Source organism: Colobus angolensis, unplaced genomic scaffold (assembly GCF_000951035.1).
Source record: "Colobus angolensis palliatus isolate OR3802 unplaced genomic scaffold, Cang.pa_1.0 Scaffold307, whole genome shotgun sequence".
Lineage (NCBI taxonomy): Eukaryota > Metazoa > Chordata > Mammalia > Primates > Cercopithecidae > Colobus > Colobus angolensis.
Genome location: NW_012116344.1, coordinates 2,805,859 through 2,825,351, shown reverse-complemented (window position 1 = coordinate 2,825,351; position 19,493 = coordinate 2,805,859). Strand labels below are relative to the sequence as shown.

Sequence of the window (19,493 nt, the reverse complement as noted above, 5' to 3'; positions counted from 1 at the left end):
TTTTTTTTGAGACGGAGTCTCTCTCTGTCGCCCAGGCTGGAGTGCTGTGGCCGGATCTCAGCTCACTGCAAGCTCCGCCTCCCAGGTTCACGCCATTCTCATACCTCAGCCTCCCGAGTAGCTGGGACTACAGGCGCCCGCCACCTCGCCTGGCTAGTTTTTTGTATTTTTTTAGTAGAGACGGGGTTTCACCGTGTTAGCCAGGATGGTCTCGATCTCCTGACCTCATGATCCGCCTGTCTCGGCCTCCCAAAGTGCTGGGATTACAGGCTTGAGCCACTGCGCCCGGCCTTTTCTTTACAGTTCATGTAAAGACTAATGTTAGTGTGGTTTTCTCAACATAAATTTAGAGGATTAGAAAAGATACACTGTTTCTCACTGCAAGCAGTGATCTCTATAAAGTGAATGCCTTAGTTTAGGTGGTCAAGTATCCTTCTTATAGTAGAAAATTAGAAATTAGTCAAAGATTTTAATAGTATCAAGTTTAGTTATAGAACTTGAGAAAGTCACTTGTTCAAACCAAGAGAGTTTTAACAGATGCAAACCATTTGAAAACAAAGATAAGTAACAGCGTTTTTCACATTATCAAATTAAAATCACCTATATTTTAAAAATTTTTAATTTTCTTTACATTTCTATTCTTAATATAGGAATAAAAATCAGAAGAATCATAGACTAGGAGTTAAAGGACTTGTTTCTAATATTAATTAGCTAAATGGCACTGACGGTTTCCATCACCTCTCTCTAGTGCTTTCTTTATCCAAAATATGAAGGTTTGTCTAGGTGATTTCCAAGTTCCCTTTCAGTTATAGCCTTCTATGCTTTTTTATCTTTAAAAAAAATATACATTCAACTCCAACCTATGTTTGCATGCACACCTTCATAAAAATACATTGACATTATAAAGTGTTGAATTCAAAATATGCTGATTTAAAATCAGATTGCAGTGCTCTGAGAATTAACTGAAAGGCATAGAAGTTAAACTATTCAAACCTTATTTAAAAATGCTAAGAATGCCTGTTTATCTTTACTGCAATATCATAGTTAAATAATAGTTCAGATACATTTCTCATTGACTCTTCAGAATAATCTTGGGAAATTGCTAGTGTAGAGTTTCCTTCATGGAGACACGTAGACAGTGGAACTCATGTTAAGTGGGCTAGCAGTATAGTATATTTGAAATGCCAAGACAGACCTGAGTTCAGATCCTGACTTTGAAAGTTAATAGCCACGTTCTCTGAAGAGAGTTCTATAATCTCTCCTAAGCCCCTTCTGTAAATGAGGATAATAAAAGTAGTACTGGGCCAGGCACAGTGGCTCATACCTATAATCCCAGTGCTTTGGGAGGCCAAGGCAGGCAGATCACCTGATGACAGGAGTTCGAGACCAGCCTGGCCAGCATGGTGAAACCCTGTCTCTACTAAAAATATAAAAATTAGCCGGGCATGGTGGTGTACACCTGCTGAGACAGGAGAATTATTTGAACCCGTGAGGCCGAGGTTGCAGTGAGCCAAGATCGCATGCCACTGCACTCCAGCCTGGGCAATGGAGCGAGACTCCATCTCAAAAAAAAAAGTAGTACTGACCATATAGGGTTATGATAGTTACGTTGTGATAGAACTACACATGTAAACTACCTAATGCCTGGTCCGTGGATACATGATGAATAGCAACTCTAATATAAGTCCTAAATCATTCAGTGTAAATCAGTGCATACCTTATGATGTTTTAAGTTCCAAGTAAAAGTCCCTAACTAAAAGTAATTTTAAAAATAAAAACAGTTGTAAACTCAACAAGAAATTATGTAGGTCCCATCCATTTCCGTGGTTTCTTATTGGTCATTAGGTTCCAGATGGATTTTTTTGGAATCCTCTTGGCTGTCCATTCATGATCACAAGATGTCTGTTGCTCTGTGTGTCACATTCTCACACAGTAATACCCAAGGATAGGTTAAGGGCCTATTATCTCCAGTGTCTGTTTTTAAAATCAACAAACCCTTTCTCAGATACCCTAGACTTTCCTGTTTGATTGGCTAGATTTGAGTTACTTGCCCCTTCCTAAGCATAGAAGAATGGGATTAATCACATTGGTTCAGACTAATTAAGATCTAGCTCCTTGGGGTAAGAGATGAGGACACACTTCCCCAAATATGTGACCAAATAGAAGGTGAGCGTCTGTACAGTCTTTCAGCAATAAAGAAGGCAGATGGTGAGAAAATGATTTGTTAAGTCATTTTATATATGTTGACGTGCCACTAGAAACTAGACTTTCCAAATTTTGGAAAACTCTTACATTTGCCAAATATTATTTTTCATGTGTTAGCATATAGAACAGAAAATAAATTATAGACAGTCCACTACTTAGGAGTTTTTGATTATATGATGGTACAAAAGTGATACTCATTCAGTAAGCTCCTCAACTTATGATGGAATTATGTCCTGATAAACCCATCATAGGTTGAAAATAATCCCAAGTCAAAAGTGCATTTTTAGCAATATTTGAGTATATCCAGCTGTGACCCCATCATAAATCAAGGAGCGCCTGAATTTCTAGAGTTGCAATAGGATGGAATAAGTAAAGTGCTTTCATTTCAATAATGCTTTTAAGTTGTCTTTCTGTTCCTCATATACCCCTCATATATGTTAAAAGTTGATCCTATTACAGTGAATTCCAAGAGACTGTAAGTTGACTCGATTATATATTGAATTTAGGGGGTTATTTTGGAGTTAGCATCTCACTATATCACCCAAGATGGAGTGTGGTGATGCAGTCTCAGCACACTATGGCCTCGACCTCCCGAGCTCAGGTGATCCTTCCCTCAACCTCCCAGGTAGTTGGGACTACAGGCACATGCTACCATGCCTGACTGTTTTTGATGTGTGTTTTTTGTAGATACAGGGTTTTGCCATGTTGCCCTGGCTGGTTTTGCCATGTTGCCCTGGCTGTGCCTGGGCCCAAGCAGTCCGCCAGCCACAGCCTCCCAAAGTACTGGGAGAACAGGTGTGAGCTACTGTACCCAGCCTATATTGTATGACTGTCTCATAGGAATGGAAGATATGTCTCTATGATAGACATTTTTGTTTTTAGATTTTATTTTGTATGAGGAAACTGGAATGATCTGATTGCAGTTAAGAAAAATTTTGAATATGGGTAAATATTATTAAAGTAGAAATGTATCATTTTAACCTGATGCAATAATCAAGAATTTTTTAGTTTCCTATGAGAAAGTATGTCTACCTCCAGTGAAGTTGTTTAACAAGTAATGTGGTTATTTTCTAGATTTTCACTAAGGGAGAATTCTCTTTTTTTTTTTTTGAGACGGTGTGTCGCTCTGTTGCCCAGGCTGGAGTGCAGTGGTGCGATCTCGGCTCACTGCGAGCTCTGCTTCCGGGTTCATGCCATTCTCCTGCTTCAGCCTCCCGAGTAGCTAGGACTACAGGCGCCCGCCACCATGCTCAGCAAATTTTTTGTATTTTTAGTGGAGACGGGTTTTCACCATGTTAGCCAGGATGGTCTCGATCTCCTGACCTCGTGAACCACCTGCCTCCGCCTCCCTAAGTGCTGGGATTACAGGTGTGAGCCACCGTGCCTGGCTAGGAGAATTCTCTTTATCAATATTTTAATGATGTTTTTTGAAAGTGATGATTATTTGAGAAAGTTACTTTGTGTTATGTAAATGAGTGTGCTTTGAGTGGAATCGTGTGGAGAAATCATTTGTGAACAGAAATGGTCAGATGGATCTTGTCAAAGGGCTGACACTCTTCAAAATATTTCAGTCTAGTAAAGTCGACACATCATGAAAGAGGCTTCATCAGACGGCACATGAGAACAGACATCCTGATAAGTGGACTGGTGGTATTCAGTGTCCAGCAGAGTCCCATAAAAAATGCATTTAAGAGACTGAGCTTTAGTGACTGTAGTACCATGACAGTTTAGGGAAGTACTGTAAATTCTGCAGTTGTATTCTTTATATGCTGAATATTCCTATATGTTCTACATCCATATACTTAACTCTATATATTGATTTACATAAAATCATATATTGTATGTTTTATGGACAATATAAGAGATTGCCAAGGGTAATTTAGATTATTCAAAATTCTAACCTTATAAGGTTAGAATTGAGGCTGACTCTAAAACTCACTCCCTGAATAAGATGAGAGACCACTTAATAGACCTTAATGTTTGCTGTTGAGATAACGTTTTTTCTTCAAAAAAAAGTAGCCAGAACTATTTTGCCATGTGTGACTTTTTTGTTGATTTGGTTACATACCCCTTAAAAGAGCCCTGATTACCTCCTTTCATAGCTGTTAATTTTTTTTTAGGTAATTTATTTTTGCTTGTCTCTTAGGTGTTTATGTGTTTTCCTAAAGCTTGTCTTGTGTGTCTTGGTGTGTATATGCAGAATTAAACCAATGTAAAAATTTGTGTTTTTGTTTAGGCAACTCAGCATATCTGCCACCAAAAATGTAAAGAGGAAAAATGCACTTATGCTGATAAATATACCCAAACACCCTGGAGACGAATTCCTGTAAGTAACATGTGCTCTTAGCCTCCTCTCCGGTCATTTGCTATTTTGAGGTTTTATTTCACTCTTTTTACAGCAATCTCTAATAATTTGGAATCTGTCATGGCTGTTAATTTTGTTGTAGGTAATTTATTTTTGCTTGTCTCTTAGGTGTTTATGTGCTTTCCTAAAGCTTCTCTTGTGTGTCTTATGTAAGTGAATGTGCATTTAATAGCTTTTTCATTCTGCACACTATGGTTCATTTTATTTGCGTGTCTGCTCTTCTCTTATTGCATGTATTTATGAGAGTAGTTCCACATGCCTTAAAGGAAGCAGCAGTCCTGTATGCAGTCATCCTACTTTAGCAGCATATGACACTTTGAAAATCTATGATGTAGCATATTCCTTTTTTGTTAAAACTTTTTAAATGTGTTTATTATAATTACTCAGATGTCGAGGGTATTAGGAAATATAAATGCACAAAGATACAGACAATAAAAGTTTTGTTTTAGGCAGAACTAGGGAATGGTTTATTTTAAATAGAAAGTACCTATGTGTTCCATGCTTATTTGTTTTTCAAAAATGTTGTATCTCAAAACATGTTTAGTGCTAAAAATACTCTATCATTTAATTTGAGTTCTTGAGAACTCAGTTCAGGATATGCGTGAGCCAGAGAATTATCATATGGACATTAGTCATTCTCCTATTGTTTGGGGCCAGGTAATAGACATTTCTTGTTAAGAGATTGCCTAATAAGTCAGCCTTGACTCTTCTTTTGCCTTATATTTAGGAGTGGAATTCTAGTAACACAAAGGAACAGAGAAATGTAATGGCTAATATAATCAGCAATTCAGTTTGTAAAGCTTAGCCATAAGCCTTTAAAGTTTATAAAAGAGTTTTGTTTCTTTTCATCTAACAAGTATTTTTTTGTGTGCTCTTATAAGATACGATTGTAGGAGTTAATCTGTTCAACAAAAGTTTGATGATCCTCTCTTATCCCGGATATGTGGGTTTCGAACTAGAAGTGGGGAATTAGGGAAGGAAATACACAGACAAAGAAAGATTCCTTCGTTTATAAGTACTTTTTAAAGAAATTGGGAATACACTGATGTAGTTAAAGTGTTGTATAAGTCTATAAGGTTCAAAGGATGTGGGAAAATCTAGTTGAAAGAATCAAGGAGCTTGGTGAAGAAAATGAAGGTTGTGTTTGAATCGTGGAAAGCAAAAGACACCAAGAGACAAAGATGATGTAATATTTTTTAATGTTAAAGGCAGTGGAAGCTCATCTGTTTGCAGACAGTTGTTTAATAGAAGACCATGCCCCTTGCTTCTAGATGGAAGTTTGGCCTTTCCAGGTGTCTCCATTTAACCCATAGGGATGTTATGTCTTCTAACTGAGCTACTAAGAAGATTGGTGATTCCATTAAGCATGATAAGTTCCATTTTGCCATCCTCATGGAAATCGTTATACCACCTCTGGCTCCTTCAACCTCACTGTTCTGGAAACTGGATGTTAGTCTTCCTCCTCATCAGGCAAAAGTAACTTGTTCTGGAATGTATTCTTGAGTTAGTTTTACTATGATCTTAGGTCAAGTGAAGATCAGCTTTTCAGCCTAGCACACCTAACAAACCCAGACTTCAGCTTTCCCTGTTATCTGTTACTATAGGAATCATCTGGCCGAATACCTTTGTTTTGTAGCTAAGGTAGCAAAAGCTAGGGAGATTAACTGGTGTAGCAAAGTTTCCATAATTAATGAGTGGCTGAGCTAGTACTACAACTTAAGACTCTTGACTGCTAGTTCTAGGTTCTTTTCCCTAAAAGCACATTGAAGAGCCTTTGAAGGAGAGTGGTTTGCTGCCAACAGCAGCAGAGCAAAAATTTGAATGTATTGAGATTTTTCCAAGGGGATTTTGATATCACTTAACGGCTGCAAATAAGATCTCTGAAGTAGAGAATCAACAGGAAATAATAAGAAGAAATATAATAGTGGAACAGGGGAAAGGAGGAAAAGCAGATATTCATTAACTCATTCAGCAGATATTTATGTGCCTACTTCCAGCCAGGCACTGTATTAATTTGGATGTGTAAATATAAAGAAGATACAGTTCCATCCCTCAAGATGCTTGTAGAAACCTCTGGTATGCTTAAATGATAGTAAGCACACTCTTTCTCTGCATGTGAAGAAGCTTAAGACGCAGAAGTGACTTGTGCAAGTGTTTATACAACTTGTATACAGCAGTCTTATTTTAGTTGCTTTTCTTTTGAATGGTTGCAGGAGATGAGTAGGCTAGAAGGAATAGAGAAGAGAAAAGAATCATAGCTCTGGGATGGGAAGACAGAGGCTTAATCTTAGTGAGATCATAATAAGGACTTACTTCCCTGAGAGGAAAAAAAACAGGTGCTCAGGTTTGCACTGCATCATAGAAGACTTAACAGTACACTGTGATAATCCATAGAAACATACTTGTATTTTAAAAATTATTTAATTAATTTATTTTGAGACAAGGTCTTGCTCTGTCACCCAGGCTAGAGTGCAGTGGTGCAATTATGGTCCACTGTAGCCTTGACCTCCTGGGCTCAAGTGATCCTCCTGCCTCAGCCTCCCAAGTAGCTGGGACCACAGGTGTGTACCACCATGCCTGGCTAATTTTTTTATTTTTTTTAGAGACAGGGGTCTCACACTCCTGGGCTCAAGTGATCATTTTGCCTCAGCCTCCCCAAATGCTGGGATTACAGACATGAGCCACCATGCCTGACCACATACATACTTGTATTTTAAGTTACTGAGAAAAAAGGATTTTTGGTTGAAAAGGCATAGTTTCAGTAACAGTGTAAAAGAAAACTCTACAACCAAATTAGATTCAATCTAATGTGAGTATGAAGAAATCTTTTGACATATTAAATTACATGTCATTTTCTCAGTAGAAATAATAAAATTCAATACCTCTCACTAAAAGAATGAAAAAATAGAATACTAAAGATACTTTGTGAATAACATGAGGCCAAAAAATATATGTTTAAAAGAGAAGTACTCTAAAGTGGATTTTTCCTTTCCTGTCTATTTTTATTGAGAGATAACAATATATTTATTCTATACAAATATAGAAAATAGAGAAGCAAAACAACTTAAGAAAAATTTAACGTACTTATACTAGGCAATGACAGTCATTGTTAACATTTCGTATATGGTCTTCCAGCCTTTTTTTGGTGGTGTGTGTATATGTGTATGTGCCATCTGTCATATCTATTTAGATGGAATTTGTTGTATATGTGGCATTTTAACCTACATAGGTAGTGGTAATGATGGTTGCTATTATTATTTGGTTTGATTTTTTGCTAAACCAAAACGAAGAATGCATTACCTTTAATCAAGTTAAGGAGTTAATTTCTTTGCTGGATGGTCTTTGTAAGGTTCTTGAAATAAATTACTACAGTTTTTTTTTTTTTTTTTCTGAAAGGTTTATACAGGCTTATACTACCACCAACAAAGTATGATCAGAAAGTGACTTGGTGGCCATGATGTTAAGTTGTATGATTCAAGTATTTGATGTCATTAGATTTTATGTATATATATATATATAAAGCCCCTGATATTTCCCTCCACAAAAGAGGAATAGAAGGGCAGGAGGGCTACCCCCTGTGCCCCACACCGTCATTTCAGATGGTACTGGGAAGCCACTCCCAACTATTTATATAATTACCATTCCTGTTAGTGTTTCTTATCTTACAAATTCTTTCTTCCTCCTGGCCTAAAAACCATTTTATCATGCTATTTTCTGCATATATTCAACCTCAGCTTTTGTGTATTGATTTTATATATATTGGTCCTCAGAATTTTAGGAGTTTTTTTCTGCCTGTAGTAAAATTTGGCTTTCATGGTACAGGTGCTTTTGGTGTTAGAGCTGTACTGATAAAGAACAAAACTGTTTAAGTTTGGTTTGGCTGTTATTTGTGAGACTAAACCCAGCAAGAGAACAGTAGTAGTCACTTGTGGGTCCTCTTCATTTAGGACAAGACAAAGGTTTCTACTACTATTGGGAACTGCCTAAGCCATGCTGTAGGCATAATACAGTATGTTTTCAAGTATAAGTTTTTAAGAACAGTGTTTTCAGCATTGAGGACCACAGTGTGAAACACTTCTTACTGGAGTAAGGGATCTATCTTTGCTTGGGAAAGCAATAATATAGTGTTATAAACTCCCCTGAGCCTTGCATTATAAAAAGAGGGCAGCCATAGGTCATATTCCAGAATTGAAAATGCCCTACTCTAGAGCGGCACAGTCCTATACAACTTTCTGTGCTATCCATTGTAGTACCCTGTAGCTACATGTGACTGTTGAGCACTTGAAAATGTGGCTAATATAATTAAGGAAGAGAATTTTTAATTTTCTTTAGTTGTAATTAAATGTAAATAGTCACATGTAGCTAATTGATACCATTTTGGACAAAGCAGCCCTAGACCTAATGATATCTACTTACATGGATATGGAAAGCCACCTAGAACAATAAGTAAAGGGCAAGTCAGTAAAAGCAATTTTCAGAAGAAATGAAGGAAAATAAAAAAGATGGAGTTCAGATTTAGGTGGAGAAAAAAGAGGGAAAAGAGACAAGAGTGAGCTGTAAGAGCAGAAAATGATACCTCCAGAGGAAAGTGGGGCAATTCTTTTCCCTCATCTGAGGGGCAAAATACCAAGATACAATGATGAAATGAGTAACACGAAAAGAAGAATAACAATATGGAAGGCGCCTAATCACTCACATCAAAATAGTTGATGTTACTGTGAATATTGCTGGCAGATGTTGATTATGCGAGAAATCAAGATTCATTTTAAACATAAAAACTTACAAAACCATTTTTAAACATAGTGTATGGATCCATGTACAAGCATATTCTTAAAAATTAGCATTATCTTGGACTGAATTTATTTTTATGTATTTCCAATACTGTTGTAAAAGCATTTAACAACAGTATTTAAAAATATGAATATTTTGCACATTAAGTAAATTGTAGAATCTTATGATATGTACCTTTTGTAAGCCATTTATTTGAACACCTCAAGGTAACCAGAGGAGCCAAAATATTAGGAAAAAAACATTTCTGGACTCATACCTTCAAATGCCTTATTACTTATCCCCTTGAATCTTTAAGCAGGGAGAACAGGGTAGACCCAAAGGATCTACCTAGCCTGTCATGTAATGACCTGACCTGGATTACTCTGAAAATTGAGTGTATGAATACACAGACCGTTGTATTGGTATCAGTGTGAAAGGGTGCCTACTAGTTAAAATTCTGAATGGGCACAATTTGATCTAATGCTAATTTTCTTTCATATTTTTAAGAACTAACTCTGTTATATATAGCAAAGAGGCAAGAAAAGAATATTTTATATACATTAAAAGTGATCTGTTGGAATTATAGTACTGAAAGATTAATCCGTGTTTTGATATGTATAAAAGATATGCATATGTAATTTATGAAAGTTCAACAATTGGAATATGGTCAGCATTGTCAACTATCCTTTTTGTGCTTAGAATTAGGTTTTTGATCCCAGCACTTTGGGAGGCCGAGGCAGGTGGATCACCGGAGGTTGGGAGTTTGAGACCAGCCTGACCAACATGGAGAAACTCTGTCTCTACTAAAAATACAAAAATTAGCCAGGCATGGTGGTGCATGCCTATAATCCCAGCTACTCAGGAGGCTGAGGCAGGAGAATCACTTGAACCCGGGTGGTGGAGGTTGCGTTGAGCTGAGATTGCACCATTGCACTCCAGCCTGGGCAACAAGAGTGAAACTCTGTCTCAAAAAAAAAGAATTAGGTTTTTGGGCCTCAGATTTACCGAGTCAAGTATTTTCCCATCATAAATATTTATAAAATAGAAAAGGTAAAAGCAGAAAACTATCACAGTTACATCATAAAAATCACATAAAATGTTTATAATTTCCAAAGGAGACAGATTTTACCTAGTTTCTAGCAACCATGGAAATTTTTCAGCAAAGAACTCCACTCTATTTTTTCTTGACTGAGAGATGGGATGGAATGCTAACCAAAAGACAGTGCAGGCAAAAGATTTACCTTATGAATAATCTCCCCCAAATCCATTTTCTCAGACCATAATCTTTCCTGATTTGGAAGTGGACAACATTACTGATTAATTTTTATGTAGTAAAAATGTCAATTTTTTTTTTTTCTTTTTCTTTCTTTTTTTTTTGAGATGGAATCTCGCTCTGTTGCCCAGGCTGGAGTCAGTGGTGTGATCTTGGCTCACTGCAACATCCGCCTCCCTGTTCAAGAGATTCTCCCACCACAGCCTCCCAAGTAGCTGGTACCACAGGTGCATCCCACCACACCTGGCTAATTTCTATATTTTTAGTAAAGACTGGGTTTCACCATATTGGCCAGGCTGGTCTTGAACTCCTGACCTCAGGTGATCTGCCTGCCTCGGCCTCCCAAAGTGCTGCGACCATAGGCATGAGCCACCCACCGTGCCCAGCCAAATGTCCTGATTTTAAATTTAAATGAGCTCATTATTTCTCTGGAGAGACGTTGCATGTGTGTGCACGTGTGTGTGTGTGTGTGTGTGTGTGTGTGTGTTCCAGAGGGAATTCTTCTTTGCTAAGGCCTTTTATTTGTATTCACTATTACTTATATTTTTAAGTGCCACTGAAAGTATTTTTAGAGAAAATCATATATACATTGATTTTTAAATAAGTAATATTTATGATCTGGTCATATCGTTATTTTTAAATTATTCAGTGTTTACTCAATATTAGACATTGGCCATGGAATACAGCCTGTATTTTGATGATCTGAATGTTGACAGGAGCCATCTGTGTTGCTGAGACATTGTGTGGCATGCAGAATTTATGACAAGAATTCTTTTGTTTGTCATTTCTTCTGTTTTTTTTTTTTTTTTAAAACATTAGTTGTATTTCTTTCATGGATACAGGTTAAACCAATAACCGAAAAAATAGAATTGTTTCTTAAGGATACAAACAAATTAAATATAGTTATTATAGCAATTGAGTGGTTTATTGGTTATAAGTTTACAGGTTTCTAAATCTGTATTTTTCAATACCAGATACCAGAACTATGTAACGCATTTTTGAAAACTTTGTCTAAGGTATCCATTAGAAGAAGCAAAGTTTGCAGAGTGATAAGAAGTTGCAAAAAATGTAGAGAAATCTTTTTTATCTTTCAACCAGTTTTCCACAATAGTTACATTTTACATAATTATAGTACAGTACCAAAACCAGGAAACTGGCATTAGTGATGGTGTGTGTGTGCGTGCATGTGCGCTTCTGTGCCATTTTATAACTTGTAACGATCATCATATTTAAGGTATACAACTATTGTACCACCACAGCGTTTTCCCTTGTGTGGTACCTCTTTACATTCATAACCATTCTCACTTTCTCTCACCATTCCTAGCCTCTGGCAACCACTAAATCTGTTTTACATCTTTATAATTTTGTTATTTTCAGATTTTATATAAATAGTATCTTACAGTGTTGAGCTTTGGAGCTTGGCTTTTTAAAACTAGCATAGCACCCTGGAGATCCGTTCAAGTAGTTGTGTGCATCAGTAGTTTGTTTCTTTTTATTGCTGAGTACTAGTCCATGATATGGATGTACCACAGTTTAAATAAACTGTTTAAATAAATAGTAAAGATGTTGATTCTCCCAATTTATGAATACAGTATGTCTCTCCATTAATTTAAACCTTTTTGATTTCTTTAATCAGCATTTTTCAGTTTTCAGAACAAAGTTCACTACACGCTTTCTTTGATTTCTTTCTTTTTCATGTTTGGGGGTGGTTATAAGTGATACTGTTAAATTTCACTTTCCCTGTGCTGATTGCTGGTACTTAGAAATAAAATTGATTTCTGGGCCAGGTGCGGTGGCTCATGCCTGTAATCCTAGCACTTTGGGAGGCCGAGGTGGGCAGATGACAAGGTCAGGAGATCGAGACCATCCTGGCTAACACAGTGAAACCCTGTCTCTACTAAAAATACAAAAAACTAGCCGGGTGTGGTGGTGGGCGCCTGTAGTTCCAGCTACTCGGGAAGCTGAGGAAAGAGAATGGCATAAACCCGGGAGGCGGAGCTTGCAGTGAGCCAAGATCGTGCCACTGCACTCCAGCCTGGGCGACAGAGCGAGACTCCCTCGCAAAAAATATATATATATAAATAAATAAATAAAATCGATTTCTGTATATTGACCTTGAATTTTATGAACTTAGTAAACTCACTTATTAGTTTTGAGAGTTTTTCTGTAGTTTTGGGTCTCTCCCCCCCTCCCCACCACTCCCCTGGAGACGGAGTCTAGCTGTGTCGCCCACACTGGAGTGCGGTGGCGTGATCTCGGCTCACTGCAAGCCCCGCCTCCTGGATTCATGCCATTCTCCTGCCTCAGCCTCCCGAGTAGCTGGGACTACAGGTGCCCACCACCACACCCAGCTAATTTTTGTATTTTTTAGTAGAGACGAGGTTTCACCATGTTAGCCAGGATGGTCTCGATCTCCTGACTTCGTGATCCACCCGCCTCGGCCTCCCAAAGTTCTAGGATTACAGGCGTGAGACACCGTGCACGGCCTGTAGTTTGGGGTTTTCTATGTTGACCATTGTGTCATCTGTAAATAGTAACAGTGTTCTCACTTTTTGATATGATGTCTTTTATTTCCTTTCTTTGCATTATGTCACCAGCTTGGATTTTCATTACTGTGTTGAATAAGAATTATGAGAATGGGGATTCTTGCCTTTTTCCTAATCTAAGGGGAAAAAGCATTCAGTCTTTTACCTTTAAGTAGATGTTAGCTCTCGATATTTGGGACATGGTTTTTATCAAGTTGAAGTAGTTTCCCACTATTCCTAGATTGCTAAGAGTTTTTATCATGAATGTGAGTTGGATTTTGTTACTCTTGTTTTGGTAATTGCTACGAACCTATGAGTTTTCTTCTTTAGCCTATTGATTGCACTGATTGATTTTCTAATACTGAACGAATCTCATAGGCCTGAAATAAACCCCTTTAGTCATGGTATGTAGTTCTTTTTATATATTCCTGAATTCTAGTTAGTAGTATTTTGTTAAAGACTTTTTCATCTGTATTCTGGGGGTTAATGTTTTTATTCTTTATTTTTCTTTTGTTGTATTGTCTGTGTCTGCTTTGTATTAAGTTAAATCTGACCTCATAAATACTTTGGAAGGTGTTTTCTCCTCGTCTGCTTTATGGAAAAGATTGTGTAGAATTAATGGTTAATTCTTCTTTAAACGTTTAGTAGAATTTAGCAGTAAAATTATCTGGGCCTGGAGATTTCTTTTTTGGGAGTTTTTAAAGTTATAAATTCAACTTCCTTAATAGTTACTGACCTATTCAAATAACTTCTTTCATCTTGGATGAATTTTGATAGTTTGTGGTTTTGAGGAATTGGCCCTTTTTCTCAGCTGTCAAATTATGACCGTAAAGTTATCATAATATTCCTTTATTACCTTAATGGCTGGAGGGTCTGTAGTGATTTTCCTTGTTTCATTCTGATTTTGGTAATTTACCTTCTCTTTCTTTATCACTCTTGCTAGTGGTTTGTCAATTTTGCAGATCTTTTAAAGAACCAACATTTTGTTTCCTTGATTTTCTCTATTTTTCTATTTTCAATTTCAAGGATCCTGCTCTTTTTATAGTAAAAGTAAGTTTATTAGAGAAGTAAAGAAACAAAATAATTGTTACTCCATAGACAGAGCCCTGAGGGCTGCTGGTTGGCTCTTTTTAATGGTTTTTTTCCTCAGTCATATGCTAAGCAAGGATTATTCATGAGTTTTCTGGGAAAGGAACGAGAATTTCCCAAAACTTTGGGTTTCTCTTTCTTTTAAACTATATAGTGCAGCAGTCCCCAACCTTTCTGACATCAGGGACTGGTTTCATGAAGACAACTTTTCCAGACGGGGAGAGGATTGTTGGAGGGGTGTGGATGGTTTAAGGATGATTCAGGTACATTACATTTATTGTGCACTTTATTTCTATTATGATTACATTGTAATATATAATGAAATAATTATAGAACTCACCATAATGTAGAATCAGGGGGAGCCCTGAGCTTATTTTTATGCAACTAGATGGTCCCATCTGGGGGTGATGGCAGACAGTGACAGATTATCAGGCATTAGATTATCATGAGGAGCAAGCAACCTAGATTTCTCGCATATGCAGTTCACAATAAAGTTCCTGCTTCTATGAGAATCTGATGCTGCTGCTGCTGATCTTACTGGAGGCAGAGTTCAGGTGACAATGCAAGCAGTGGGGAGTAGCTGTAAATACAGATGACACTTCAACTCACTTGCCTCCTGCTGCTCACCTCCTGCTGTGTTGCCAGGTTGCTAATAGCCCATGGATTGGTACTGGTCTGTGGCCCAGGGCTTGGGGACCCATGATGTAGGGTAATTTCCGGACATTCTGATGACATTTATGAACTGTCATGGTGCTGATGGGAGTGTCTTTTGGCATGCTAATATATTATAATTAGCATATAATGAGCAGTAAGGATGACCAGAGGTCACTTTCATTGCCATCTTGGTTGTGGTGGGTTTTGGCCAGCTTCTTTACTGCATCATGTTTTATCGGCAGGGTCTTTGTGAACTGTTTATCTTAATGCCAACCTCCTCATCCAGTGACTCATCCGGTGACTGAGAATGCCTAACCTCCTGGGAATGTAGTCCTTCTGGTCTTGTCCTCATTTTACCTAGCCGCTGTTCAAGATGGAATTGCTTTGATTCAGATGCCTCTATTTCCCCCTCCCCTTTACAAGGGGACCCTTAATCCTAAAAGTTGTAGAGCAACCAAGATCGATCTTCCGTGGTATCTTTTGGCTTAATAGGGGTAATGATATTCCTTCCTAACTTGTAGGGTCTCTTGTATTCAAGGTAGAGTGGAGCGCAGTCATAAAGCAGCTATGTGATGAAAGCCGCTCATAACTCTGAGTCCTGACAAAAGGTGATATTTGGAAGACCAAAGTATTGTCTGTTCATGGTTCATTATGGAATATATTACCAGAAAGGGTAATCCAGACCCCAAGAGAAGGTTCTTGGATCTCACACAGGAAATCTTGGGTGAGTCCACAGAGTAAAGTGAAAATGAGTTTATTAGAGAAGGAAAGAAGCAAAAGAATGGTTACACCACGGAACTGCTGATTTCTGCTATCCTTATTATTATTTTTTTTTTCTTTCTTCTTTGGGTTTATTTTGGTCTTATTTTCTCTGATTTTTTAAGACATCAGTTTAGCTTATTGAAGATTTTTTTCCCCTTTTCTGTCTCTACTTCAGCTGTTTCCTACATATTATATATTTTTTCAGCTGTTTCTATACATTATGTATTTTCTTTTGCATTCAGTTTGATATGGTTTGTTTGTTGTTTTTGTTGTTGTTGTTGTTTTTTCCCTGGAGACTTCCTCTCTGACTGACCCATGGATAACTTAGGGGTATGAATTTTAGTATCCAAGTGTTTGGACATATTCTTGTCATCTTTCTGTTATTGATTACTAATTTGATCCCATTGTGGTCAGAGAACACATTCTGTATAATTTCAGTTATTTTAACTTTGTTGTGGCTTGTCTTGTGGCCCACACTGTGGTCTGTATTGGTAAATGTTCTGTGGATGCTTGAAAAGATTGCTTTTTGCTATTGTTGGATAGAATATTCTGTAAATATTGACTAGGTGCTGTTAGTGGTGTCCTTGAATTTTATATGTCATTGCTGATTTTCTTGTCTAGTTACTTTTATCAGTTGTTGGGATGGGGTGTTGAGCTCTCCAATTGTAATTGTAGATTTGGCGATTCAGTTTTATGAGATTTTGCTTCAGGTACTGTACATTTCTGCAGTTTGGTGTACTGTTAGGATCACTGTGTATTCTTGGTAGATTGACCTTTTTATCATTTTGTGAGGTCTTTTTCTGTATGTGGGTATTCTTTTTGCTCTGAAGTCTATTTGATAATATAAGCACACCAAATTTCTTTGGATTTTTTTTGGCGTGGTGTATCTTTTTCATCTTTTACTTTACAGTATATATATATATATTTATACATAACATGAATTTCCTGTAATCTGCATATAGTTAGGCCATGATCTATCTACCAATCTGTCTTTTAATGGTATGTTTCAGCCCTTTATATTTAATGTAATTTTTGCTATGTAAGTCAGCCATTTTATTTTATTTTTGTTTTCTTTTTTCATTTCTGTTTTCTTTTCTGTATATTAGTTACTTTTTAAAATAATTCCATTTTTACATATAGTGTTTTGAGTTTATGTCTTTATAATAATGTTTTGGTTGTTGCTCTAGGCATATTTCACACACACACACACACACACACACACACACACACATATATTTAACTATATATAGTGTACTACATGTAGAAACCTTATGTCCCTTTAAGTCCCTTTTCCTCCTCCATTTATAAGTTTCTTAAATATTTTCTAAGCATATTTTAAGAAGTACATAAGAAAATGTCACAGCCATGCAAGGGTGGAGGCCTACACTCCCCAGTCCTCCCTTTCTGTTTTTTTTTTTTTTTTGGAGACAGAGTCTCGCTGTGTTGCCCAGGCTGGAGTACAGTGGCATGATCTCAGCTCACTGCAAGCTCCGCCTCCTGGGTTCATGCCATTCTCCTGCCTCAGCCTCCCGAGTAGCTGGGACTACAAGCGCCTGCCACCATGCCCGGCTAACTTTTTGTATTTTTAGTAGAGCTGGCGTTTCACCATGTTAGCCAGGATGGTCTCCATCTCCTGACCTCGTGATCCGCCCGCCTCCCAAAGTGCTGGGATTACAGGCGTGAGCCACCACGCCCGGCCTTCCCAGTCCTCTCTTTCTGATGGGAATGGGGGCTGGGGCCACAGGTTTTTCTGTGGTGTTAGATTACTGGATACAAGTTTTCTGCATTGCTAGGCTACCTCTTTCCTGATCCTTTGACTAGAGAGTGCATGCAGGCTTAATTTTTTTGTGTGTTCCTTGGCATTTGCAGGTGCTAGCTTCTATCACTCATTTTAGGATACATTAGGCAAAAAGAAAATCACCATATTTTTCCTTAGGTCCCAAGCTGGTCTCACTTTTTTTCTCTACCTTTCAGAGTATTGTGTTTTATATGTAGTGCCTAGGGTTTTTAGCTGTATTTGACAGCAGGAAAAGGGAGAAGTATTTCTACTCCATCTTTCCTTGAAACTGGAATTCCCTCTTCTATTAAATGTTGATCAGAGTTATTTCTACTCTGTATAAATAAATTGACAAGAAGCTAAGTAGTTGATACCAAGGAAAGTAAGAGAGCTGTTATTCTCAGGGTAGTTATATTTAGTAGAAGAATTTTTAAGATACGCAAATCAAAGTAAAGAAAAAGAGGAAGAAAGATTCCACCAATTGCTGTGGGTGTTTATAAACAAGAATGATGATAATTAATTTAGGTAAGATCAGGAGAAGCTTTTAGGAAATGAGTTTGAAAGAGCCTAAGGGGGCTGCATAGGTATTTGACAGATGGATAGAGAAGTGGCGGAAGCATTGTAGGTGGCAGAAATAAAATGCGTAACATTCTTTCTCTTTCTGGGCATAAGCTCAGATGGCATACAACTGTTGATAAGCTAATAGATGGGTGCCCCTTGGCAGTGGCAGGCAGCGCTGTTTATGTATTTATTTCACAAAGTTGTCTTTCCCTTCTCATACTCAGAGCTATGCCAGAGATTATGATTTGTTGGTCTTGGGGAAAAGAAGATAGATGTCATTGTTTTTGTTTTTAAAATTGCTTAGGTGGTTATAGCGTGTGGCCAGGATTGACAGATGCTGCAACTGCATCTCTAGATAAACACAGTAAATTAATTTAATTTTGTTTAAATCAGTAGTTACTTAGTGTCTGCTATATGCTGGGGGAGTTTTAGGCTATAGAAGGTCGGACATCGAATATCTTTTAAAACTCCTGCCAAGTTATAGGTACTGTGACAGATACTTTCACCTAAATTACTTCAGGAATTAATGATCTCCTGCTAGATGTAATACAAAGTTGATTGCTTTAAATGCCATATAAATAGAGTTGCAAAATTAAAAATAGAGTTATAAAATTACTGGAGTGGAGATGGGGACAGATATGAGTAACTAAACTATAGGAACTAAAAGTAAGAGGGTTCTTTGAGATGAACCAGTCCAACCTCTGCATCTGAAAAATGAGGAAACTGAGGCCCCCAAATCAGTAATTTTCTCAGGGTTACAAGGCTTGGGAAAGATGCAAGAAAAAAAACAGTTTCCCTGACTCCAAGGTCAGTGCTATTTCCACATACCTGCAAAGGTAAGCGTACCTCCTTGATGAAGGAGTCTGTGACTGTTTTCTTAAGCATGTCTATGAAGTTCCCATCTGAAAGTTTTTTTACTTAGTAGTACAGTGGGTAGAAACTTGGTTCTGCAAAACGCATAGGGAGGATTTGGTTGAGAATCTGTTTAGTATAAAAGCCTTTGAACCAAAACATTTCACAAACAGCAGAACAGCAGGTAGTATCTATGGAGAGCATCTGGGGTCATCAGCTTATTCAATATGTTCTAAGCTGTTTTTGCCAAATTAGCAAAAAAAAAAAAAAAAAGTATAATTTCAAAAGATAAAATTTTTATTTACTAGAATATGCTAAAGATTGTTAATTTAGTTTTTGTAGCTGTTTTTTCCCTTCATCAACATAGAAAATGGATCTTTTATGTTTCTGTTTTATATTGAACAATGTGGAATCACCCTTAAATTTAAAGAAGTATCTGATTATGCCTGAGTCAAGGAATGTTGATACGGAAAGTGAGAAAAATTTTTTCATTTCAAACTGTTCATAAGATCTGTAAACACTAGGCCGGGCACGGTGGCTCAAGCCTGTAATCCCAGCACTTCGGGAGGCCGAGATGGGCGGATCACGAGGTCAGGAGATCGAGACCATCCTGGCTAACACGGTGAAACCCCGTCTCTACTAAAAAAATACAAAAAACTA

At 37.4% G+C, this 19,493-nt stretch overlaps 1 protein-coding gene across 5 annotated transcripts in view; it reads left to right on the top strand.

The window, feature by feature from the left end:
* The window catches only part of CCSER2 (coiled-coil serine-rich protein 2), a 146,705-nt gene that overhangs the window by 108,371 nt on the left and 18,841 nt on the right, over positions 1–19,493 (top strand). For all 5 annotated transcript variants that reach the window (XM_011950417.1, XM_011950419.1, XM_011950418.1 and 2 more), the window contains one exon: positions 4,442–4,531. In XM_011950417.1, coding sequence (XP_011805807.1) covers positions 4,442–4,531 — 90 coding nt within the window. The remainder of the gene's footprint in view (positions 1–4,441; positions 4,532–19,493) is intronic.